Source organism: Urtica dioica, chromosome 11 (assembly GCF_054948205.1).
Source record: "Urtica dioica subsp. dioica isolate 48M chromosome 11, U.dioica_male_clone48M_v1_H2, whole genome shotgun sequence".
NCBI lineage: Eukaryota > Viridiplantae > Streptophyta > Magnoliopsida > Rosales > Urticaceae > Urtica > Urtica dioica.
Genome location: NC_142766.1, coordinates 20,322,633 through 20,346,704, shown reverse-complemented (window position 1 = coordinate 20,346,704; position 24,072 = coordinate 20,322,633). Strand labels below are relative to the sequence as shown.

General features: G+C 34.7%; 5 protein-coding genes across 8 annotated transcripts; 3 read left to right on the top strand and 2 right to left on the bottom strand.

Annotated features, from left to right (window-relative positions):
- Positions 1-1,841: 1,841 nt before the first annotated feature.
- LOC149382162 (replication factor-A carboxy-terminal domain protein) lies at positions 1,842-5,492 on the bottom strand. 4 transcript variants are annotated; one of them, XM_089630496.1, is made up of 4 exons: positions 5,275-5,492; positions 5,061-5,181; positions 4,812-4,984; positions 1,842-2,243 (listed from the first exon to the last, which is right to left on the bottom strand). In XM_089630496.1, the coding sequence occupies exons 1-3, from the start codon at positions 5,455-5,457 to the stop codon at positions 4,812-4,814; spliced, it is 477 nt and encodes a 158-aa protein (XP_089486622.1). In that variant the 5' UTR covers positions 5,458-5,492; the 3' UTR covers positions 1,842-2,243. The 4 variants fall into 4 exon arrangements, with proteins under 4 accessions (XP_089486622.1, XP_089486619.1, XP_089486621.1 ...); XM_089630493.1 differs by having other exon boundaries at positions 1,844-2,259; XM_089630495.1 differs by having other exon boundaries at positions 1,844-2,246.
- Positions 2,309-4,798, top strand: SCPL48 (serine carboxypeptidase-like 48). Its single transcript, XM_089630492.1, has 8 exons — positions 2,309-2,816; positions 2,915-3,083; positions 3,151-3,270; positions 3,367-3,661; positions 3,732-3,820; positions 3,914-4,172; positions 4,272-4,405; positions 4,490-4,798. The coding sequence occupies exons 1-8, from the start codon at positions 2,470-2,472 to the stop codon at positions 4,613-4,615; spliced, it is 1,539 nt and encodes a 512-aa protein (XP_089486618.1). The 5' UTR covers positions 2,309-2,469; the 3' UTR covers positions 4,616-4,798.
- Positions 5,493-5,937: 445 nt separating the features above from the next.
- LOC149382161 (S-adenosyl-L-methionine-dependent methyltransferases superfamily protein) lies at positions 5,938-8,021 on the top strand. Its single transcript, XM_089630703.1, has 10 exons — positions 5,938-5,997; positions 6,070-6,205; positions 6,349-6,415; positions 6,500-6,565; positions 6,644-6,737; positions 6,815-6,925; positions 7,006-7,106; positions 7,215-7,289; positions 7,373-7,465; positions 7,570-8,021. The coding sequence occupies exons 2-10, from the start codon at positions 6,192-6,194 to the stop codon at positions 7,915-7,917; spliced, it is 969 nt and encodes a 322-aa protein (XP_089486829.1). The 5' UTR covers positions 5,938-5,997; positions 6,070-6,191; the 3' UTR covers positions 7,918-8,021.
- Positions 7,934-9,984, bottom strand: FUC1 (alpha-L-fucosidase 1). Its single transcript, XM_089630702.1, has 3 exons — positions 9,186-9,984; positions 8,860-9,096; positions 7,934-8,743 (listed from the first exon to the last, which is right to left on the bottom strand). The coding sequence occupies exons 1-3, from the start codon at positions 9,746-9,748 to the stop codon at positions 8,023-8,025; spliced, it is 1,521 nt and encodes a 506-aa protein (XP_089486828.1). The 5' UTR covers positions 9,749-9,984; the 3' UTR covers positions 7,934-8,022.
- Positions 9,985-20,391: 10,407 nt separating this feature from the next.
- LOC149382159 (uncharacterized) lies at positions 20,392-22,394 on the top strand. The gene is made up of 3 exons (XM_089630636.1): positions 20,392-20,676; positions 20,806-20,935; positions 21,287-22,394. Exons 1-3 carry the CDS (start codon positions 20,541-20,543, stop codon positions 22,077-22,079), a joined length of 1,059 nt encoding a protein of 352 aa, XP_089486762.1. The 5' UTR covers positions 20,392-20,540; the 3' UTR covers positions 22,080-22,394.
- Positions 22,395-24,072: the final 1,678 nt, after the last annotated feature.

Here is a 24,072-nt window from a genome sequence, read left to right as displayed (position 1 = left end):
AATATTAGTATTACTACATTTACATGTCGATTCTGCTTATTATAGGAATCAGAAACACTCTTGTAACCGATGCTGAAACAGAGAGTCATTAATTTAAGGATAAACTTTTGTTATTGCTTTTTTGTTATTGTTTCCGATGACGTGGCGTCTACCGAAATGATGCAGTAAAATTACAAAATAATAATAATACAAAATAATCAAATTGAAACTGAGTGATTAACAATATAGTCAATAGTTTAAGTTATAAGCAAAATAACAAAGGTTTACATATTTCATTTTACAAAATAATCAAAGCTTGATACTTTATAAAAAAAAATTGACACTATAAATTTTTAACACTATAGACTAAAATTTATTAGGGGGAGTTAAAACTTCATTCAATTTATTGGATATTTTGCGGACACAATTTTTTTTCTCAAGTCAATAATAAAATATAAAGCTATTTCTTATTTACGTTTGATTCTAATTGGTTCTGGGTTGATCTCGTTTGTTTTAAGGTTACATAAGAATAAAAATAATATTTATGGGTTTAAGGTTTTAAAGGAATTGTTGTCCTACAAGCAAGAAAGCAATCAAATTATTTTTGTGAATTAAAATACGCATTAATACGTCTGCATTCTTTTACTCGACTCAATCTTATTATTTACAATATTAGAGAAATTGCTGAAACCCAAAACAAGAAAAAAGTTTCCTTATTTTTCATAAAGACAAAAAATAGCAACAAGCAAGAAAATGTGATTAGGCAAATGAACCACTATTGGTATGGTATCAAATAAAATACTTGATATTGGAATTGAAAGCTAAAGTGAAACAAGAAACGTAAGCTCTCTCTTTTTTTTTTTTTTTTTTTTTTTTTTTTTAATTTATTATCCTATGCACTCGCTTTATATGTCGACTTTAGGGCAAATGTGGATTAATCTAAATGGGGTATTGGAATCGTAACAGTGTGATATTACTACTTTTACCTTCTTGTAAATAAGAATCAGAAACACTCGTGTGACCAATGCTGAAGCTGACGCAGAGTTATTAATTAATGCCAACTTATGGAGAAATTTTTCTATATAGTCTTTATAGTGTCAACAATATAGTCAAATTATTAGTAAAATAACAAAGGTTTACATTTTCTTTTACAAGATATCTGAAGTTTGCAACGTTTTATAATAAAAAAAATTACAGTCGAAATTTTAAGTACTATATACCAGAGTATCATCTAGTTAAAATTTGATATTGGCTATTTTGCTGACACAATTTTTTTTCCCAGTCAATCATAAAATATAAAACTGTTTTTTACGTTTTATTCTATTTGGTTCCGGGTTGATCTCGTTTGTTTCATAAGAATATAAATAAAATTGGTGGGTTTAAGGTTTTAAAGGAACTGTTGTCCTACACGCAAGAAAGCAATGAAATTGTTTATTTGTGACTTAATATCAACATTAGTACGTATGCATTCTTTTACTGGACTCAATCTTCTCCTATTTTTCAAACCCAAACCCCAAAAGAATATATTCCCCTATTTTTCAAACCCAAAAATGAAAAGATTCCCCTATATTTTATTAAAAGACAAAAATAATAACAAGCAAGAAAATGTGATTAGGCAAGAATGAACCATTATTGGTATGATATCATCCTCGCTGATTCAAAGTCTGTTGAATTCTCTTCTAAAGAAAAGAAAAAAAACGAAAAAGGCCTAACCTTTAAGGATCATCACAATTATTTTTAAACACAAGGATTCATTACTTGCAAGCAAAGCTATCCGAGTTTGCTCAACTATGTAGTTGTAAACTTAAGTTAATTTGCAAGGAAAGACAAAACCAAAGCTGACCCACAAACCTACATCCACGAGAATCATTCAGATTAATTTAACAAAATGGAATACAAATCATACCAGACAGCGATTTCTACAGTTACAAAGAATATTTTTTTATAACAGTCTTAAAAAAAAAGGTATTTCGCCTACTTTAATAATATGAGTGGCGTTACATATTTACCCTCCTAAACTTTTACAATAAATTTCGTAAAGAAAAAAAAAACAACGTGTTGCAAACTTCAAATTAAAACTGTCGATTTAATCCCACATTCCGTTATATTAAAGCTTAATTATTGCCTGCTTAATTATTGACTGAGCTGATAAACAGGGAAAGTTAATTAATTCCATTTTGTTGCTTCAAAGAAAGACACCAAACATTGACTCAACTTCCTTCCACGTCTTGACTTTGCTTTTCTCTTTCATATAAACCCCACGTCTACTGTAAACAAAGCCTTATTTAACACCGACAAAAAAACTATATTAATAAAAATAAAAAACGACCGTTAACCGTAATCCCATATTCACAATACTCGCACTCTAAAAACCTTTCTAATTTTAACCAAATAAAAATAAAAATATCTCTTATTTAAAGTCCTTCAAAGCAAACCTAAAGAAACCCCACACTCATTTTCTCTCTTAAAAAAAAAAAAATCAAAGAAACAATGGAATCTCCATTCTCTCATGTCTCACTCACCATTTTCGTCTCTCTTCTCTTCCTCTTACCCTTCTCTTCTCCGAAACCAGACGACCAAAGCCTGAGCTTTTCTGAAAGCGCTGCCTTGTTCCCGAAGCTTCAGGCCGAGAGGCTCATAAAGCAGCTCAATCTCTTTCCCGACAACGACATCAACATCGTTCCAAACGACCTCAAACTCTCCGAATTGGAATCAGAATCGGAGAAGAAGATCGTCGAGAAGCGATTCGAACTGTCTGCTCTCGGCGCCGGTCCTTCGGTCCAAGACCTCGGTCACCATGCTGGCTATTACAAGATTCAACATTCCAAGTCCGCCAGGTAAAATTACCATACAAGACCTCTAGTATACCCAGGGGAAAAAATGCGAAGAATACGTGATCATCGATTCCTAACGTATATGACATTTCTGGGGACAGGATGTTCTATTTGTTCTTCGAATCGAGGACCAATAAGAAGGACCCGGTTGTGATATGGCTGACAGGCGGGCCCGGGTGTAGCAGTGAACTCGCTGTGTTCTATGAGAACGGTCCTTTTCAGATTGCAAAGAACATGTCTCTTCTCTGGAATGACTTTGGTTGGGACAAGGTATGTGTGCATATACACACATACATATATTATACGTATGGTCTGATTGTTGTCATGCTTTTTGCAGGCTTCGAATCTTCTGTACGTGGACCAGCCGATCGGGACTGGTTTCAGCTACACAAAAGACAAAACCGACACTCGTCACGGCGAAGAAGGCGTGAGCGACGATCTCTACGACTTCTTGCAGGTATTTGATTTCTTCTTTTTCGAGCATCGAAGGCATTTTAAGAGCCGAGATAATTATTATTGGAAAAGGATATAATTTTTTTAAATTTTTTTTCAGGCCTTTTTTGCGGAGCATCCACAATATGCCGAGAATGATTTCTACATCACCGGTGAGTCTTACGCCGGGCACTACGTTCCGGCTCTTGCCTCTCGGGTTCACAGAGGAAACAAAAACAAAGAAGGAAGGCACATTAACCTAAAGGGATTTGCCATTGGAAATGGCTTGACCAACCCTGAAATCCAATACGAGGCATACACTGATTACGCGCTGGACATGAAGTTGATTGACAAAAAGGAGTACGATCGCATCAGCAAATTGATTCCCCCGTGTCAGAAGGCTGCCAAATCTTGCGGTCAGTCTTCCAAAATTCCAAAAAAAAAAACCTTCGACATCTTTCTGACCTATTTGAACCCTATTTACAGTCACCGGCGCCGAAGAAGGTTGCGCAGCTTCGTACATGGTCTGCAACAACATTTTCGGGCAAATCATGGATGTCGCCGGCGACACGAACGTAAGAGATGACCACTGTTTTTTTTTTAACATCGATATGTTTGGTTTGTTGTCTTAATCTCTTGATCTTCTCGTTGTTGTTGTTGCTGCGCAGTACTACGATGTTAGAAAGCAATGCGAAGGGTCTCTGTGCTACGACTTCTCGAACATGGAGACATTTCTGAACGATAAGAGCGTGAGAAAGGCCCTCGGAGTCGGGGACTTAGAATTCGTGTCGTGTAGCAGCGAGGTGTACGACGCGATGATGATGGACTGGATGAGGAATCTCGAGGTCGGAATCCCCGCTCTGCTCGAGGACGGGATCAAAGTGCTCATCTACGCCGGAGAGTATGACCTCATCTGCAATTGGCTCGGTCCGTAAAACAAAACACTCTTATTAGCTCGATGCTGGTTCGAATTTCACCACTCAACACTTCTCTCCGCTTTTTTTTTTTTTTTTTTTTTTGTTACAGGGAATTCGAGATGGGCTCACGCAATGGAATGGTCCGGAAAGAAAAACTTCGCTGCCGCGCCCACCGGTCCATTCAAGGTCGACGGTCAAGAAGCCGGGTTACTTAAACGCCACGGGCCTCTCACTTTCTTAAGGGTCTCTCTCTCTCTCTCTCTCTCTCTCTCTCTCTCTCTCTCTCATAGTCCTCGGTTTGTTGACTTTTGGGAGGAAATTGTACAGGTCCACGACGCAGGTCACATGGTTCCGATGGATCAACCGAAACCGGCGCTAGAGATGCTAAGGAGCTGGATGAACGGGAAACTAGCCGTAGACGAGTCAGAGGAGGAAAGAATATCTCCCGAATGAATGCTCTGCGCTTTTTTTTGTTACTACTTTAACTCTAAGTTCTATTGTCTATAAAAACAAGCAATACTATACGCTCGGTGGATAAATTACTCTAAAGAGTCTAGAGTCTATGTCCAGTGATTATCTTTCTCTAGCTTGTAAAGTTACTCTACGCAGCAATAATAATACATAAAGAAATTCTCATATACTCTATTACCTATGAACCGGTTGTGACTCCATACAGTTGTTTCAACGTTTCAATTGCTGGTTGAAACCCTGACCTCAAAGGAACGACATGTGATACACGAACGTGTTGTGCGTTTCCACTCTTTGGTCTGGACAATGTCACTCTCACCATCTCTCCCTCCAGAATTTTACTCGTATTGGCAGCTATAATGAAAAAAAAAAATAAAAAAAAAAATTTAAGAAAAGAAAATGTTCAAACGAAGAAGAAAACTGTACTAACCAGCAAAAGGATGAATCTTGGCAAAGTCGAAGAACTCGTCGGCGGAGCAACCAAACAGAACTCTCGCTGCCCTATCGAAGCATATTACGTTGAACACCTTCGTCTCCGACGCCACGGAGATCTACGCCCAAATTAAACAAAGATCAGTACTCAATGTTCATTCGCAGAGATCAATGCTTCGTTGGAAAATGCGATACGAGCCGAGAGGACTTACGAGGACGCGAAAGAGGCGTTTTGAGCGAGAATGGAGGGAACTGAAATTGCAAGAGTTGCAGAGAGAAGCGGGATTCTCCGGCAGAGCCTTTTCGCAGACGGAACAGACTCTGTAGCACAAGCTCGTCTGGTCTATCGCTAACACCGTGCAAATCATCGTCCCCGTTTTGTCATCGCACTCCATTTTCTCTCTCTCGCTCTCGTTGCAGAATAACGGCGATTTTCCCAAAAGGAATCAGAACGATGTCGTTTTTTTGTGAAAGTTGTCGTTTTTACGTTATAGGACTCAGGACGATGTCGTTTTCTTGTGAAATATGTCGTTTTCTTGTTAGGACTCTGAACGATGTCGTTTTTCTTGTAAAAGTTGTAAAACTTGTCGTTTTCATGTTAGTGCTCAGAACGATGTCGTTTTTCTTGTAAAAGTTGTAAAACTTGTCGTTTTCATGTTAGGACTCGGGACGATATCGTTTTCTTGTGAAATTTGTCGTTTTCTTTTTAGGACTCGGGAACGATGTCGTTTTTTGTGAAAGTTGTCGTTTTCGTGTTAGGACTCAGGAAGCTGTCGTTTTTGTTGTGAAAGTAGTCGTTTTCTAGTCAGGGCTCAGGACGATGTCGTTTTTATAAACGCCACCCCATTTTTTTGTTAAATGTTTGTTTGGCACTCGCGGACGAGACTCTGAGAAAGCCTCGAACTTTAGCACACGCTGATCGATCTCAGTACCGGGTTCGCTTCTCAACGGCGTTTTTAAAATTTTTTATTTTCATTTCATCCTATTTCTATTTCGCAACAGAACAGTTCTTCTCGTTAAGTTTAACCAGTGAACGAGTTTAAAACAAATTCTGAAGGCCGTACAGTAATTAGCTTCTTCGTCAACTCTGAATTCGTTTCTTCTCTCTTCAGTTCTTAACTTTATCTGAATGGAGTCTGAAAGGTAACTATTTCATCATCCATTACTTTCGTTTTGGCTATAAAGTATTGTACTTTCATTATCAAGGTAGAACATTGCTGTGAAATGTGGGTTACTCAAGGGATTGTTTAGCTGGGCATAGTAGTATTTATTTTTTGATGTACCAGGGTCAATTTGCCAAATACATTTTCTATGGGTTTAGAGATTATGGGCCATGAATTGCAATTCTCTCAGGTATTTTCTTTTCCTCTTACTTTTTGAGTTCACCAAATCTCGCTGTTCATGGATTCTAACCAAGAAAATTTGTTCATGGCTCAGGATCCAAATTCCAAGCATTTAGGGACGACGGTTTGGGATGCGTCACTCGTGTTTGCGAAATTCCTCGTAATAATCTATTTTCCCATTTTGAAACATAACACGGTTTTGCGATCTTCATATGAAGAAATACGCCATGTTTTATAGGAAAAGAATTGCCGGAGGGGAAAATTCAGTGCCTCCAAACTCAAAGGCAAACGCGTTATCGAACTCGGAGCAGGCTGTGGAGTGGCTGGTTTTGGTGAGTTTTATTTTGTTATTTCAAACAATTCTCTACTAAACTAGGCCTAATCACTTATGCTCTCTCTTTCTTTTCAGGCATGGCGTTACTTGGATGTGACGTGGTTATGACGGACCAAATCGAGGTCTTGCCATTGCTCAGGCGAAACGTGGAACGCAACACTTCGAGGATCACACAGTTTAACCCCGGTTTGTTTGTCCTTTTGAATATCTGTTCTAAATGGATCGAGAAATTCAATGAACAAGAAATTATTTATGTTTGGATGTAGATTCATTTGGCTCTATCTCGGTTGCGGAGCTGAGCTGGGGAAATGAGGATAACATAAGAGCGGTCGGTCCTCCCTTTGACTACATCATCGGCACCGATATTGTAAGTCAACTTCTTTTTATTACTAGTCTGCTTTGATAATATTTGTTTTTATTATTTACCTGAAGTTTTCCCGTATAAACGAATTTTCTTGGATCTTGCCTGTTTAAGGTTTATGTAGAAAATCTCTTAGAACCGCTGTTGAAGACGATATTTGCATTATCAGGGCCAAAAACTACAATAATGGTATGCCTTTCGAATTTTGATTCGTTTTTTTTTCTTTTGAGAAGTATATCGTCGTGTTTTCCTGATATATTTTTACATCGAAGGTTGGTTATGAAATACGGTCTACAAGCATTCATGAGCAAATGCTTAACATGTGGAAAACTTACTTTGATGTGAAGACTGTTCCAACCTCCAAGGTTTGGAATTATTGTAAACATTGCATTAGCGCTGCTATGAATTTTCTTCTCGATGCGATTTTTAGCATAATTGCAACATTTATTTTCAAATTTTCGTGATTCAGATGGACGAGACTTATAACCATCCAAGTATCCAACTTTACATCATGGGATTAAAGCCTCAAGTTGGACGTGGGAGCAAAGAAAATCCGTCGAACGAGATCGAGCAGAAAATCAATGAAAACGACCTTAAGTGTAACGAGTCCAAGAGTCCAGAAGCAGAAGCTTCTGAAATCATCGAGCCGAAGAACAAAGACGTGAATGATGATAAGTTTGTTGAAGAAAAGATTAAAGATGGCGAGTCGGAGATAAGAGTCCCGAAAGGGAAGCTCAGCGAATGGGAAGCTCGAAGGTACGGCTCCGAAGCTGCGAGGCTTTTGCAAGATATCAAAATAAATACTACACACAATTAAGTTGACAGTTCTCATGTAAAACTCTACAGAACAATTTTTTTCTTGTTAATTCATCAACAATGTCTCCATAAACAAATGAAATCGAATGGAAACATTTTTGAGTCTCTACATGGTGGCTGTTCGAGACTCGTTTACAACAACACTATGAATACATTGAGTGTCGTGGTCGGTCATAGTAGAGACTCGATCGATGTAAATGCCCAGAAAGGAGATGAGCGGTTCAGCCCTGGACTCGGTGATGACAAGCCTCAAAAACCGAGACTTTGCAGTCGGAAATCTCAGAAGCCTCTGATACCCAACCGTGGTCCCACTAGCCACCATCTTCCAATCCCCGTCTTCCACAACCTCGACCCGAAACTCGGCGATCCTCTGCCCCATTTGTATCGGCTCCTGAATCTTCACAACGTTGAAAGACTCCGATTCTCCGAGGTCCAACTCCAAAGCCCAATCGCACCGGCCGTTCCCGGGAGCCCAGTACGCGAAGAGCCCTTCTTCGAGAACGTTCCGGGGATCGAAATCGGACCCTCTTGTGCTGCTCGCCGTGACGAGAGCCTCCGAGGCTAGATTAAGAGAGAAAATGGAGCTTCGAAGCTTGGAAAACTCGCGGAGCGCTCGAATGTCTTGGGGCGATATGAGGCCCGAAGAGTTGGGAGGCACATTGAGCAAAAGAAGGCAGTTCTTTCCGACCGTGTTGTAGTACAACTCGAGGAGGGTCTTGGCGGGCTTCGGAGACTCCGAGGCGTGCCAAAACCAGCCGGGTCTGATCGACACGTCGCACTCCGCCGGAACCCAGTCGCGTCCCATCGGGTCTCCCGTCCCCGCATACCTATTTCACAAAAAAAAAAAAAAAAAAAAAAAAAAAAAAAAAAACGAGCAAATGTACGTCGTTCAAAGCTCCGAAAAAACAAAATTCTCGGGTGAGTCGCGGAAAAAAAAACTCACTGGGTATCGCAGTCACCGATCGCGTAATTGGTGCGGTTGAAGAGAGACCAACAAGTGGAGCTTCCGAGGCCGGCCTCATTTCCGATCCACCGCGACTCGGGGCCCACATCGGAGAAGATCGCCGCGCCGGGTTGAAGCTGATGAACCAAGTCAAACCACAAGTCGAAAAAGTAGTCCATGTCCTTCTCTCCCTCTCCTTTCGCACCGTCCAAAAACACGTCCGTTATCTTCCCATACCTGTAATACAACACAGCACAACATAGGAAAAAAAAAAAAAAGACGCTAACTTTATGGCCAAGTGAAGCGAGCGAGTCAACCATGCTGACCTGGTGAGCAACTCGGTCATCTGAGCCATGTAGAACTCGTTGTAGTCCAAAGTCCGACCGTACGAGCCCTCGTGGCGGTCCCACGGAGAGAGGTAGATACCCATCCCGATGCCCTCCCCCGCGGCGGCCTCCGCCACGTCGGCGACCACGTCGCCGGAGCCTCCGCGCCACGTGGAGGATCGGACGGAGTAGTCGGTGTAGTTGGAGGGCCAGAGGCAGAAGCCGTCGTGGTGCTTGGCGGTGAGGAGCACGCGCGAGAAGCCCGCGTCGCTGGCGACCCGGGCCCACTGGCGGGCGTCCATCCGGGTCGGGTTGAACGTGTTCGGGTCGGACGTCCCGGAGCCCCATTCGGAGTCGGTGAAGGTGTTTGGGCCGAAGTGGAGGAACATCGCCATTTCGGCCTCTTGCCATCGGAGCTGGGCGGCTGAGGGGAGGGGCAAAATGGGAAGTGGCGGTGGGTCGTTGACTTTCCGGATCGGATCGGCGGAAGAGGATAGTAGTGAGAGAAGAAGATATGGTAATACCGATAGTGAGACACGACGACGGTGGTTCTTCTCCTTCATGATCTCCTTGCTTGCTTTTTCTTTTCTTTTCTCTCTTCAGCTTTGGATTGGTTTCGTTTGGAGGAAGAGGTTGCCATGTCGTTTTTTATTTTTATTATTATTATGGGAGACACGCTGACGAGGACAATATGGTCATTCCGAAAAAACGACGTTAAAAATGATGAAGCTGAAGACATATATTATTTTACTATAAACATGCATATGTATTGCAAAAATTACATGAAATTTTTTTCTTTCTACCATACAATTGTTCCTCTCTATGCACTTATGTCATCTGATTCCTCAATCCTTATCAATAGACAATTGTTCTATCATTCAATTTCATATATTGTTCTTCGAATCTCATAATTTATTGATGTTTTGTATCTACTTCGTTTCGAATCTTATCGATGGAAATTTTTTAGACTAAAAAAAATATAAACTTAAATAGGGTTTTGTTAAAAAATTCGTGCTTATTAATACTTTCTCCTTAAAAAATAAAACAATATATATACTTTCACATAGGTACTCAAGACAAATGAAGAATTTAAATGGGCCTTTAGTTTTCTTTATCAAACACACTTTTCTAAAATTGATATCAAGCATAATATCCCTATTAAGCTAACTGAATGTATATTCAGTGCCTTATTCTACAAGATTATCTGATTATGTCAACCTATTAAATACACTGATGTAATCTTATCCAAAAGAAAACACTATAAATAAATAAAATACAAAAGTACGAAAGGAAAACGTGATGACTTCAAGCCGGGAAATGACCTTGTTGACGTTATGGTACTCTTCAATGTGGACCTAATAGTCCGTCACAACAACTCATTCTTAATTCTGGTTTTTGGAAGACGGGTGATAAATCTCGGCATATACATTTTTGCATCTTTGTTTCTATTTTTTTCAAGGATGAGTTTTATTTATCTTTTAGAGTACTTCTTTCTCTTTCTTCATAAAGTATCAACATTGTAATATTGGGATACAACTCCACTTTAAATTATATATTTATTCTTATTCAAATCATCAACAATACAGATTTCGCTCTAAAAAATATAAGCGATTGACGATGGGGATAAGAAAATAAGGATAAGTCTAGGTATTACACTTTAGAAGACTATTATTTACTATAATTTCGTGAGAGAAAGCCCAAAAATGGACAAATTACATCACAATATGTAATTATAGGATGAATTTCTTAAATGGTTCATTAGGAAAATAGCAAATTTAAACGTTTGATATTGCTAAATAGTCAACGTTTGATAAATCTTAGGTAAATAACTACTTTAATATATTTACAATTATAAATCTTAAGTAAGTAGTCACTGCCATATATTAAGCCACGTCATCTTTTATGGCTATTTATCTGAAATTTACAAAACGTTGACTAATTAAGAATATCAAACGTTTAAATTGTCTATTTTCCTAAGTTTTTGTTTCTTAAAAGCCTGACTTTCTATATTTTTATTTGGAATAACTCGCAAACTGAATATTTAGAAAAATGTTAGTCTTTGAAAACATTTTAAATTCCTACAAAAGTTAAACCTTCTTGTATTTGTGAATTTATTCGTTTGTAAAGGAACCATATAAAATCAACTAAGTGAATTGACAAGAGGTGGAGTTCTTCTCTCCCTGAATTTGGCGACAATGGAAAAGAAATTTGAGAGGAAGACGAAGATTGAAGAAGGGCTCGTCGAAAATTAACATGAAAAATGGAGTACTAAAAAAATCGAGATTCAATCATTCAATGTATTCAGACAAAACATTTTGCAATTGAGTTAGGTCGTATAATTTCCACATAAAATATATAGGGATTATATCAAAATAATGATCTTTAAAAAAAATGACCAAAATTCATTAACTGTTTCTAATTCCAAAATTATGATTTTTATATTTACAAACGTGTCAAGAAATAATTGTGTTTATGGAAAAATTTGGTCATAATTTTAGAATTAGAAGCAATTAATAAATTTTGAAGAAAAAAAATGACAAAATGGCCCGCATATATTTTATGGGCTTTCTGATTCATCCATCACAAGTAGCCCAAATATTACTCCTCAGCAAGCTCAAGAAATGCCGGCTAAAACGTAGGAGGAAACTGTGAAATCATAGTTTTATTTTTATATTTTTAATATCGTATTTATTCAGTAAGATTTCAAACGTTGTGATAAATATTAGTAGTTACATATAATAAGAATAATTTTTTTTTTTATTATTAGAACTAGACTCTTCATAAAGTTTGTAATAACCTATTTTTTTAACCCATCATTATTATTTCCTGCTATAATCGTTATCCTTTAAAAATGAAAAATTCATTGATTATTACGGCTTGTTATCGTGGTACCTAGGATAGCCTAGTGGTAATTCAACATCACCTCCTGTGTGGAGGTCGTGGGTTCAATCCCCACCGCAGCTAAGCTGCCTTCAAAAAAAAAAAAATTACGGCTTGTTATCGTGTTTTAATGCACACCACTGGACCTGTATTAGTACCCTGTCAATATCACATTTGTGGTTGATTATATAATTAACTAGTGACTGACTTTTAAAAAAATGTGAATGATAATTGTCTGTAGTATAATAGAATAGACTATTATTTACTTATTTTTTATTGAAAATAGAATAGAATAGAGTATAGAGTATAGACTACGAATATCACATTTTCCATTTTCTGTAATCGTCCAAAAAAGAAAATAATAATAAAATAAGCAACTATGCTTTTTCATAGTAGTTATTTTTATTAAATGTTACTAAAATAGTAGTTATTTTTATTAAATGTTACTAAAGTGATTAACGATTTTTTTAAGAAATCGAATTATTTACCAAATATAAACACTACATAGTTGTGCATTTGGTAAATTATGGTCCACAATATATCCTCCATTTTATATTCGCTCGTAACTCAAATAATATTCTAATGATAAGGAAAAAAAAAAAAGAAACGGAAAGTACAATGCAGAAATTATTCCACAGTCCAAACTGTAGAAGAAGTTTGACGTACCCTAAAAAAAAATATTTTAAATTTGAAGTTTTTCCACGGATCTAAAGAGACAGTACACCTTTTTTACCGTCACAACGTACTCTTAGTCATATTGTTTGAAATTTAAATTGGCACACCATAGACAACAAATGTCAAAGACAGCTTAATCTTTTCTAATTTAACTTCAGCAAATTGCATATCGTAAAAAAAGTACAAAATGTGCATTAAAGAAAAGACACTTTGATGCTGCAAAAGTCAAGTAATATGTATTTAATTTAGCAGCACAAAACTTAGAAAATAGTCATACTATTTATGTTTTCTCATAAGCAACAACTGTAACATGATCTTCATGCATACCACATTTATATACATCATCTGGTCTTGTAATTCAAGTGTAAGGTGTATGTATCATGTCAAGCATTTTTTTCACTACATTACGAAAATAATAAAAAGAAAAAAAGTTACAAGTATTAAGCTCTCTCAAATTTGTAACATTTCACGGCCAATTTTATTTTCAAAACAAGTGAATTAAAAATCATCGACAACAAGATCAAATTGTAAATTTGTGAGCAAAAAAAGAAAATGTAAATGAAATAAATACCACTCAAGGCATTAGCTACTTCAGTAGGTCCCACCTTCAATTTGCTTAGAGATTTTTTTATTTTTTATTATTTGCTTAGAGATATGACTGATTGATTGATTCTCTCTCAATCTCTCTGTTTAACCAAACACATACAATAATTTCCAACTTGACTTCCTTGCCACACCTTCAAACAGTCGCGTTTACAACACGCCACAGTAGTATTCCGACACGTGTGACAGACTCGCCATTCCGCGCGTGCAGGTTGAGCTGATCGTCCACGTATGGAGATCTCACAGAGCAGGACTGATTAAGCCAGAGGCTCGGCCCATGGAATGAAACGACGCGTCGCAAGAGAGAAGCTTTGAAATTGAAACTAAAGTAATACATATTTTCGTTTTTGACATTTCCTTGTCATTGATTTTGACGCAGCTTGTGACGTCATTGACCACGGTGATCGAGTTTGACTTTTTTACAATTTAGCATACGGCCATTTCAACGGGATGGTACTCCATTTCCTTAGCACTTAAACATATACGTGTCTTTGCTTTATTGGATACATTAATGTTTTTATTTTTTATTTTTTAAGAAAGAGCACATGTGATTGAAAGTCGAAACCCAATTGGGTATATTCTTGATACAACGCATGGTCGTGTTATTTATAAACAATCTTGATTTCTGTTTTTTTTTTTACTACTAGAGTGTGTATTAAATTTGGGATATCATAAAGTTTTTTCTTATTTTAGATTTGTAAAACGTAGGTAGTAGCTGTAAATATTTAGTACTAGACTTTCCTCATGCGTACACTTTCAGAAAATTGTTATATAAGAGGAAGAGAGACCAAAAAACAATATTGGCTATTTTGGGCCATTTTAATTAGTACATATGTAGAGATGAAAGACCAAGGTAAAAAGCACACTAATAGGCAAGATATTAATATTGTGTCAAAATATGATTGTTTATGAACTTTGACATTTAATTAAAATTAAACAAATAACACGAAGGCTTTTGTGAAAGTTGGCAACCGTAATGAAAAAGCTAAAGGAAGACTTAAAACTTCCACGTCTCAGAGTCAGTGGAGTTAAATCAATTGTATTAATTTATTTATATCAATATTTGAAATACGGTTACTGGAATAAATATAAAATTTGATTTTGCATTTGTACCTTCGAAAATTTGAAAGAAAAAAAAAAATACGCTAGCTAATTGTTTATCGATGATGACTTTAAAAGAGGTCACCGAGTATATCAACAAAATTTTAATATATTATCAGCCATTTTCTGCAAATATGTACTGATATTAAAATAAATAAAAAAAACTACTGCTGTCAATGAATGTCAAAAAGAAAATAATGACAAGAAAATCCCCGTAAATCACTGTGAATGAACTCTTCCATTTTTCTTCAGTCAGTCCTTACAATCTCTGGAGAAAAAAAAAACATTAAATTCTTTTGGAAACACAAACTAACACACATATGCTTGCTGTTCCATAATAGATATCCTCTGAGATGAAATTTTCGACAGAAATCTAGGTCATGCTCATGGGTATTATCAGTATTCATTATTCATAATAAAAAAATTGACTTCTCTCTCTATATTTTAAGACAAAAAGTTCTCCACTGAATCTGTGACATGTTTTTCATGTATGCTTATCTTTGCTATACGTACGACACACGTCTTTCATCTCTCATATATATGTTGTCAACTAGTTAATTAATTACAAACACATTAAATAGTATGGGATTTGAAAACACCATTGCTATACTAAGAAGCATCAACTTAGCGGTGGTTGAAAATCAACTTAGAATAGACACTTTACTTAATGATTATTGAACTGAAGTTACTGCGATTTTTTTTATTAATGTAAATTAAGAAATAAATATTGCATTGAAAACATTGTGACTGTTGACTTATTAGCACGATTGACAACTGGCTGATAGGCAATTAGGCATAACGATTTTATTATAATAATATTTATAATGCAAGAAGTCTACACAATTGTGTGCAACTAAAATATTGAAACAATTCGTCCAAAAAAAAATATTGGAAAATTATTTGAACTACTCCGACGTTAATATAGATACATATATTACACGCTATACTCTCAATCAAGCTATATCATAAATCACAATCACATGCATGATAATAATATGCACGTGCTTTGCATATCTAAGTGATTTATTTACAATGATCGATATTTAAGACCACGAATCAATATACTACTTTATTGGCCTTAATATTGGAATTTAAAATAATAAAGAAGGTATTTTCTCAGAACTTTTTATCTTCATTGGACAGAGTCGGACTCTATACATATATATATATATATGAAAATTTTCAGATCTATTTCTATATTTTTCCCCCTTCTTATATGAATATTTAATTGGGTTAAAAATTGAAACAAGATATGAGGACGTAACTGTGTGTTTCTGTGGAGCAATGTTGGTTCACGCATCTCTGGTCAGACCAAGACGCTATGTATAGTTCTATATGATGGGATGAAAAATAAAGCTATATTTTATATTATGAATTATATGATGTGTACAGAAAAACAGTGGCATGATCTGGAAGGAAAATGATTGCCTTAAACTTGCTGCTAGGTCAACGAATATGGTTGCACCAACATATCCATAAGGAAATTAACAATAATGTGTGTGTGCATATGAGAAATCTATTCATTATATGTAATTAATTTACTACTACGAGCTTACAAAACTACTACATCAACGATCTCTGCGAATCGTATGTTTTGTATGATAGTAGATTTCAAGGATAGGAGAACGCAAAAAATAAAAAATTTATAACAAAATAATATGTGGGTTGTCCCGTCTATACAGATGATCAGTCGTTATCAAATTACTACATGAATCTCGAGCGAAAACACCGGTCTTCGCTTATTGCAGATTGTTGGGTTAGGGATCTTGTCCAACTAACATCCACGTCCAAATTAGACCATATCTCGATCTGAGATACAAATCTGAATAAATATTTGAAATTATTCCACAAAAGTCAGATCTAATAAGTCTATATCATTTAAACATAATCAAAAGAAAAAACATATCAAAGAATAAAATATAGAGAAAATTATCTTAGGTTGACGGTCTCCAAGTGGTCGAGACCACTGGAATCTTCGTATCTCAAAGGAGGCAATAACACCGAAGATTAAAAGTCCAAATCGTAATTTTTTGAGAGAGAGAGAGAGCGCAGGGCTAAGATTTGGACGAAAAACGCTAATATTTTGGTGATCATCATCTCATTCGTCGTTTTTAGAGTAAATACATCATTGAATACCCGCTTGATATATATATATATATATATATATATATATATATATATTTATTTATGCATGATTGATATTTTGAAATATTTTTTTACATGATATTAATAACTTTAAAATAATTTATATGATGATAAAATCTGTGATACCTAGCTCATTATTATGTATGCATAAAAAATACTACAAGTTAAAAATGTGTGTGTCGATCAATTTTACAACAATTAGCTACATATATATTTAATGCATACGTCATGATGAATGGTGGGAAAGAATTAACTATTCATTTTCTGGCATCATTTTTTGAGTAAACAGCATTTGTCAAACAAGTAGGTAAAAATTGGATTATTAATTTGTTACATTTTGAGTCAAGATGAATGAAAAAATTTGATGTTCAAAGACTACTTAATATAACACTTGTTAATAAAAATAAGTAAAATCATGAGCTCCGTCACGATATGTATACTCATTAATGTGAGAGCGTGTTTAAATGAAATCCATCTTAAGTGTGGATATGAAACCCCTTTTATTTTTATTGGTGTCCATTAGTTATATTTATAATTCCATATTGTTATATAACCAACGTTTCCTAAATCTTAAGTAAATGATCACGTCTATTTATTTACAGATGTAAATTGACTTATATATCCAGAAATTTATTTCCCGCCCATTACACATTTTTTTCTAATTAAAAATGTATCCAAATAATATTCACTCGAGCAGTTAATACTCGCACAAATTGAGGAAAGAAATCTGAGTAAGTAAAAAACAACCACGATTTCATTTCCCATTTAAAAAAAAAAGACGAAAATAATTAGAAGAAGAGGAAGAAGTCGGTGACTGAAAAAATCAACTAGAAGAGAACGAAGCTTTATGGTCGACAATAGTAGATTCCGACATAGGTATTTTAACTCACTCATATTCCACTCACAATTTCGCAAAGGTATTTTGGTAAATCTTTGAAGTTTTAGATATAAGTATTATTGGATTTATTTTTTACGATGGATGTGAAAATCAGACTGATATTTCTTTTTAGATGCATGTGTAAATTGAGCCGAGAAATGAAGCTTTCATTGGGGTTTTGATAATATTAAGTTAAGTTTCCTTTAAAAACGTGAAATTTTATCTATTTTGACATCTAAGCATTTAAAAATGTTCTGCATTCACTGTCCGGATTTTTAATTATTTACATGAACTCAGTTGTTAGGTCATGTTATTTACAGCTACTTGATTCTAACAAGGTTATGAAAATGAGTTATTTGTATAATCTTTATTTTCTTGTGTATACAAACTGAATACGGCGGAAAACTCGGCAAGAAGAAATCGACCCTCAGAAATACAAAAACACCCCAATAGGTGTAGAGAGATGTTAATCACTAAATTAACTGTTAGAATAGTAGTTGAAGAAAGGTCTTGATGATTTAAATACGAATCAGTCAAATGTAACATAGAAAAATATTTTAGTCTAGTTATGATTTATCATTATCAGTATTAGTTTAATTATCTGTGACCACGCATATTAGGTTGTTATTCTCAATGGGAGAACAAATAATAAACACACTCAAGCCGCGTTAGAGTCTAATAATATTAAGTCAGAACAGAAGGCCAAATTGTCCTTTTATCTTTCCTTTTCTTTTCCTTCCGTTTTGTCGTTTCGTAATTTCAGATAGGAACAATGTGTTTTCTTTTCCAAGATATATCATATCGATGTAAAACGCCCGATCGACTAGTCAAATTTCAGTCTATGACTCCACTTTCATTAGCATTCTAGTATACCTGGCCTCTTTGAAACAGTCATAATTTGAAGAAAAAAAAAAACTTACATTTAATCACGCTGTCAGCTTAGAAAGTAGTCTTATTTCACCATATCACATATAATATATATCATCATAATAATTTTATCTATTAGTAATAAAAGAAGTATTTGATTTGCAGCAATATATATATATATATATATATATATATATATATATATATATATATATTTGTGTGTGTGTGTGAAAAAACAAAAAATGTATCTGCTAACTCCTAGGGTTTGAATGCAAGTTAGTTGTCAGCTAAAAACACTATAATACCATTTTAATACAAAAAATGTATCTGCAATACCAATACCTTTCAAAAAATAAATTATAATACAATTTTCTATCATAAAAAAAATTTAAATGCAAGTTAGTTGTCAGCTAAAAACACTATCAAGCCTAAGAGAATCCTTTTTCAAAAATAAAAACTTTACTCTGGATGGGATTTCACATACTGATAAAGAAAGCCACATTATAATAGGTGTTAGCTATATCTAAAAGAAGCGAAGTACAAATCTATAGGCTTATTCAAAAAAAAAAAAAGTACAAATCTATAGGTACATAGATATATAGAAATCCCTTTACTATTTTTGGCGTTACAAGACATACCGTATGTAAAATAAAAGATGTTTAACTTTAAATGCACGGATATAAATAAATGTGGCTTTTCTTCTCAAATATTTGAGCCCTAAATAGCTATGAACTAAAGGGATCTCTATGACTATTCTATTCCTACATATGGGAACCAAATTGAAGTGGGCATAGAGTAGCGCAATAAGTAATGAAACCCTATATATGTTTGCATTTGCATACACATGTAATGTATCTATCTATTATATAATATTTCCCTAGCTATATACTTACAAGCCGGGCAAAAAAATGTAGCTAAGAAGTTATGATGTGTCAAAAAATAGCATTGATAAGTCATATGCCAAAACACACCTGAAGATGATGATGGTGATGATGATGATGATGAAATGTGGAGGCAAAAGAATCTCTCTTTGTAGTTCTCTAGTCATTCTCATCAATTACTACCATATTGATACATCTCATGCACAGTACTTTGGGATTCTCAGAACTATTGCCGAGTATTTTTTTTTTCTTTCTTTCTTTTTGGCGTAGAGTCAATCCTGTATTCCATTCCTTGAAAATAAATTGAACACACTGCACACACACACACGCACACAAAATAAAATAAAAAGAAAAGGAACAGCTAGTAGATTTGATTTGATCTAACAATTATGAGCAGGTTATAGCATAGCATATCATAAATTTGATTCCATGTCTTAAATTATTTTGGTGGAGTTGTTCAGATAAGATTCACGAATTAATTATGTGTATTTGACATATCAATTATTCATTAAAAATTTGTCTTATATGTATGGACTTCTCTGAGGGGAGCTAACATCATGATATCATACTTAGTGATGTACTAATTTCACTTTTATTTTACATTTGAAAAGTAATAATTAGCCAATTTTATATCTATTAATTAATCTAAGACACGAGAAAATTATACTACCTAATTAATAAGTAGTCATGATCAGACATATTATATATATATATATATATATATATATATATATATATGTGTGTGTGTGTGTGTGTAATTTGGGTAATACATATTGAAATGTTTATTGGGAGAAAACGACAAAATAATTGAGAGACCAACTATAGGCATCAATTTCAAAGGCCCTGGTGGATTTCTAATTAGCCAAAGACTTTAGAAGCTGAAAAAAAAGACTGAGAGAGTGAAGGTTGATGTGGGCAACCAAACATCTATGAGTTGGAAAGTTCTATATATTTATACATATACTTGTACATATAACCCAATAATTAAGTACGAGTGTTAGACAAATTTGTTAGTACAATATTCCCTATATCCTTTTGACTTGTGTGTATCTCTTAAAAAAAGAGAGACCAAGAAAAAGAAAAAAGAAAAAACAAATATTATATAGTTTTCGGCATAGTCTTTCAAAACCTTGTCCTATTTATATATTTATCTTCCTCACCAAAAAGTTTCATCTGGAAAGCGAAGACCTTTTGGTTCTTTATAAGGGTTTTGAGGGATATCCGAAAGATCTTAAGCCTTTCTCAGAAAAAAAAGAGGGAGAGAGAGAGAGAGAGAGAGAGAGAGAGAGAGAGAGAGAGAGAGAGAGAGAGAGAGAGAGAGAGAGTATGGGAAGAGCTCCTTGTTGTGACAAGGCAAATGTGAAGAAAGGACCATGGTCACCAGAAGAAGATGGAAAGCTCAAGGAATACATTGAAAAATATGGAACCGGTGGAAATTGGATCGCTCTTCCTCAGAAAGTTGGTATGAATAAATTCATCATGATTCGCATATATACACTTATCTGGGACTGACTCACTCTGATCATCATGCGTTATATTACTATTATCGGTCTTTTTTTATTTTAATTTGTCGTTGAATATTTATGACCAGGCCTGAAGAGGTGTGGAAAAAGCTGTAGGCTGAGATGGCTCAACTATTTAAGGCCTAACATAAAACATGGAGAATTCTCTGATGAGGAAGACAGAATCATTTGCACCTTATTTTCCAACATTGGAAGCAGGTACGTAAATATATAATTACTCATTTTATTCATTAATCTGTACATTTTCTTACCATCTCCATGTATATATGAATATTCCTTATGATTGGTCGAGTTTCGCTTTATTTGGTATGTATATATAATATATTATAACTATACCATAATTATATACATAACGCCTTGTGTGGGTTTTTCTTTCAAACATCATCAGTGGAAAATATCCAGATAGAAAGTAGACTTTTTTTTTCTTCCAGTTTTTGATCCCTGAAAAAAAAGCTCATTTTTTTCCTTGTCACATATATTATTCTTTTGTTGATATTTTGTGGCTTAATAAAAAAAAAAACTAATGACGTTAATTGGATTTGGACATAGGTGGTCAATTATAGCTGCTCAGTTGCCAGGAAGGACTGATAATGATATAAAAAATTATTGGAACACAAAGCTGAAGAAGAAGCTCATGAGTTTTGTTCACAACAACAATATTCCATCATATCCTAATAACATCACACCTCAAAGGAACAAGTTCTTGTTCAGTAACAACAATATTCCACCATTTCAAACCTCCTCTGATCATCATAACCATTATCAACCACTTTTCCAAAACAGTACTCTCAGCTCTTTGTCCACAACTTACTCGCCAAGCTACACCATGATGAACAGTGGTTCAAGAAGCTCTTCTGAACAATATAACAATCTCATCAACTTCCAACCCAACAACAACAATGGTCTCAGTGATCATTGGGGTCATAGTAGTGGAAACCCTAATGTCGCCATGTTCGGTTCGAGTAGTACTGCCAATGAAGGAAGCTTTTGCAGTACTTCCTCTGAAGGAAGTTGCAACTACCAGATCAAGCAAGAGGAAATTATTCATGGGTTTCATCAACATCGTCAAGCTCCTCAGACCAGCTTTGTGGGATTGCTAAGCAACAGCAACAACTATGGAGGAGGGTATAATGGTAATAATAATGTTGCTGGAGATGAATGTTCAAAGGTCAATTTGATGTGGGGTCAGAAGTCAACGAGTGGGTGTTTTGGATTGGACGATGGTCAAGATGATCATGACTATCAGTATTATTACCCATCATCATCATCGTCGTGTGTTTCTGAGGATCATGTTAATAAGCAGGTGAATAACAATTATTTCATGAGCTTCTTCAATGTTTGATGAAAACAAGACGCAAGAGAATTATAATTAGGTTACATGTACTTTTTTTAGTTTTAGTTTTAATTATATAGCCTTTTGTTCACTTTATTATGTTTGTGTGTGTGTGACTGACTTGTAAGTAAAAATCAGAGGGGATTTGATGGGGTAAGTAAGGGGTGAAATCAAATGTATTCGTGTGGTTGAAAAAAAATGGTTCAGAGAAAGAAAAATGATCAGACGGTGAAGAGATGAGATTCAGTTCATATGGGGTTTTATGTTTTTTTTTTTTTTTTTTATGAAATGAAACATTTATTTTCTTGACAGTACATCAGTAAAAGCTTCTTTCTATTTCTTTTGGTGACCAGGTCATACCATATTATTGATGATTGTCGTATGTAGTGACGACGAGTTAATATTTTATGTATAATATATGTATTTGTCGTACGGTCATCAACTGTAGCAGCAATCAGAGACGGGGAGACAAATAAAACGATTTCTAATAATTAATTATATTAGTTAATTAATAAGGTATCATCTTCGACCAACAACAAGAATCTTAACAAAGCCACACATTGCACTACGTAGCTTAATATATTAAGTTGGTTTTCCATTTTTTTAATTAAATTCATATAATTTTTAATTATTTGAAGTGATTTTATGCTCACATAGACATAGTCACACCAAAGCGAATAGTGCCGACACTAGTGGATAGCATATGAGCAAATATCCTATCTTAGTTTATAAACTTTTATATATTTGTTTTATGCACATATTTGTTTTATGTACATATTTATTGCTTGGGATTTTTATTTAATAGTCAGAATCTTTTTCAGAAACCGAGTCAGACTTTTAAGTTGGAAAAGAAAAATAAGGGTCACGAAAATAATGATAGAGAATTTAAAAAATAAAGGATATGATGCTGGACATTTTTGGAATTTTCTGATTAAAATATTTGAGTTCATTGCATAATCAAAGCTGAGTTTATAGATGAATGTATATTATATTTAATAAACCCTAGAAGCCCATGAATTGTGTTTGAGCATATATTGTTGTCTGACGCAATGATCTACATAAACATTAATTTATTTTATTTCTTCCTAAAATATTACCCATATATATGTGATCAAATTATTAAGTCTGTTTGACGTTGCAGCTGCTATGTTATATAATAAGCTATAATGTGACACACGAAAAATAATAAGCTATAATATATAGATTGAAAAAACTAGATTATCTAAAGCTCATTTGTGCGTGTTAGATGCTAAAAAATTAATCACTAGGAAACACCGAAATCGTCGGTTCAGCTTTTGCACAAACCAAAAAATGGTCAAGAGCCTTGCTTAAGCTAAGGATCGTTTGTCACTTAATATAAGAGACTTAACTATAGAAAAAAGTTAAGAGTATAGGTGCTAAGGATTTAATTAACATAGATTTCACAAAGTTTGTCAAAAATTTAATAAATGTTGGCTATTTAATAATATCAAACGTTTAAATTACCTGTTTTCCTAATATTTTGTAATTATTAACCCCCCTATTGGTGTCCTTAATTATATATCGTTGTGGAGTCGAGATCACAACGATGTATGGGTAAATGATCCTAATAATCCAAATAACGTTGATTGTTTTCAAAAGAAATAACGTTGATTGATTTTATATATTTGGTATTCAAGATCGTCGAGACTGAGAGTAATGTATCTCAATACTTGCCGGTCGAGGTTCCAAATACACGTGTAACCATTGTCCGGTCAAATGTCTCATTGATGTAAAAGGAGGTTGACTTTATCGCCTCATAGCTTGCCTCAGTGGCAATTAGTTACTCCAGAGGAATTTCAGTGAGAAATTGCAATTCAAGTCTTGGTTATGTTATGTGCAGAGTCGGTTCGATAATTTCCGGGGCTTTGGCAGAAATTCATTAGAAGACCCCCAATTTTTTCTTCAATAAATTTATTAATTATCATATAAATTAATAATAAGTAGAAAACATTTAAAGTATTTAATTGTACTTGGAATTATA

Excerpts from the sequence above, each read along its gene's own strand:
- LOC149382159 (XM_089630636.1), top strand. The coding sequence starts at position 20,541 with ATGGGAAGAGCTCCTTGTTGTGACAAGGCAAATGTGAAGAAAGGACCA. Across the intron at positions 20,677-20,805 it reads CGCTCTTCCTCAGAAAGTTG|GCCTGAAGAGGTGTGGAAAA; the intron begins GTATGAATAAAT and ends ATTTATGACCAG. Across the intron at positions 20,936-21,286 it reads TTTTCCAACATTGGAAGCAG|GTGGTCAATTATAGCTGCTC; the intron begins GTACGTAAATAT and ends ATTTGGACATAG.
- SCPL48 (XM_089630492.1), top strand. The coding sequence starts at position 2,470 with ATGGAATCTCCATTCTCTCATGTCTCACTCACCATTTTCGTCTCTCTT. Across the intron at positions 3,662-3,731 it reads GAAGGCTGCCAAATCTTGCG|TCACCGGCGCCGAAGAAGGT; the intron begins GTCAGTCTTCCA and ends CCCTATTTACAG. Across the intron at positions 4,173-4,271 it reads CCTCATCTGCAATTGGCTCG|GGAATTCGAGATGGGCTCAC; the intron begins GTCCGTAAAACA and ends TTTTTGTTACAG.
- LOC149382162 (XM_089630496.1), bottom strand. The coding sequence starts at position 5,457 with ATGGAGTGCGATGACAAAACGGGGACGATGATTTGCACGGTGTTAGCG. Across the intron at positions 5,182-5,274 it reads AACGCCTCTTTCGCGTCCTC|ATCTCCGTGGCGTCGGAGAC; the intron begins GTAAGTCCTCTC and ends ATTTGGGCGTAG. Across the intron at positions 4,985-5,060 it reads CAAGATTCATCCTTTTGCTG|CTGCCAATACGAGTAAAATT; the intron begins GTTAGTACAGTT and ends TTTTCATTATAG.
- LOC149382161 (XM_089630703.1), top strand. Across the intron at positions 6,926-7,005 it reads GATCACACAGTTTAACCCCG|ATTCATTTGGCTCTATCTCG; the intron begins GTTTGTTTGTCC and ends GTTTGGATGTAG. Across the intron at positions 7,290-7,372 it reads GGCCAAAAACTACAATAATG|GTTGGTTATGAAATACGGTC; the intron begins GTATGCCTTTCG and ends TTTACATCGAAG.
- FUC1 (XM_089630702.1), bottom strand. The coding sequence starts at position 9,748 with ATGAAGGAGAAGAACCACCGTCGTCGTGTCTCACTATCGGTATTACCA. Across the intron at positions 9,097-9,185 it reads ATGACCGAGTTGCTCACCAG|GTATGGGAAGATAACGGACG; the intron begins GTCAGCATGGTT and ends GTTGTATTACAG. Across the intron at positions 8,744-8,859 it reads ATCGGTGACTGCGATACCCA|GTATGCGGGGACGGGAGACC; the intron begins GTGAGTTTTTTT and ends TTTGTGAAATAG.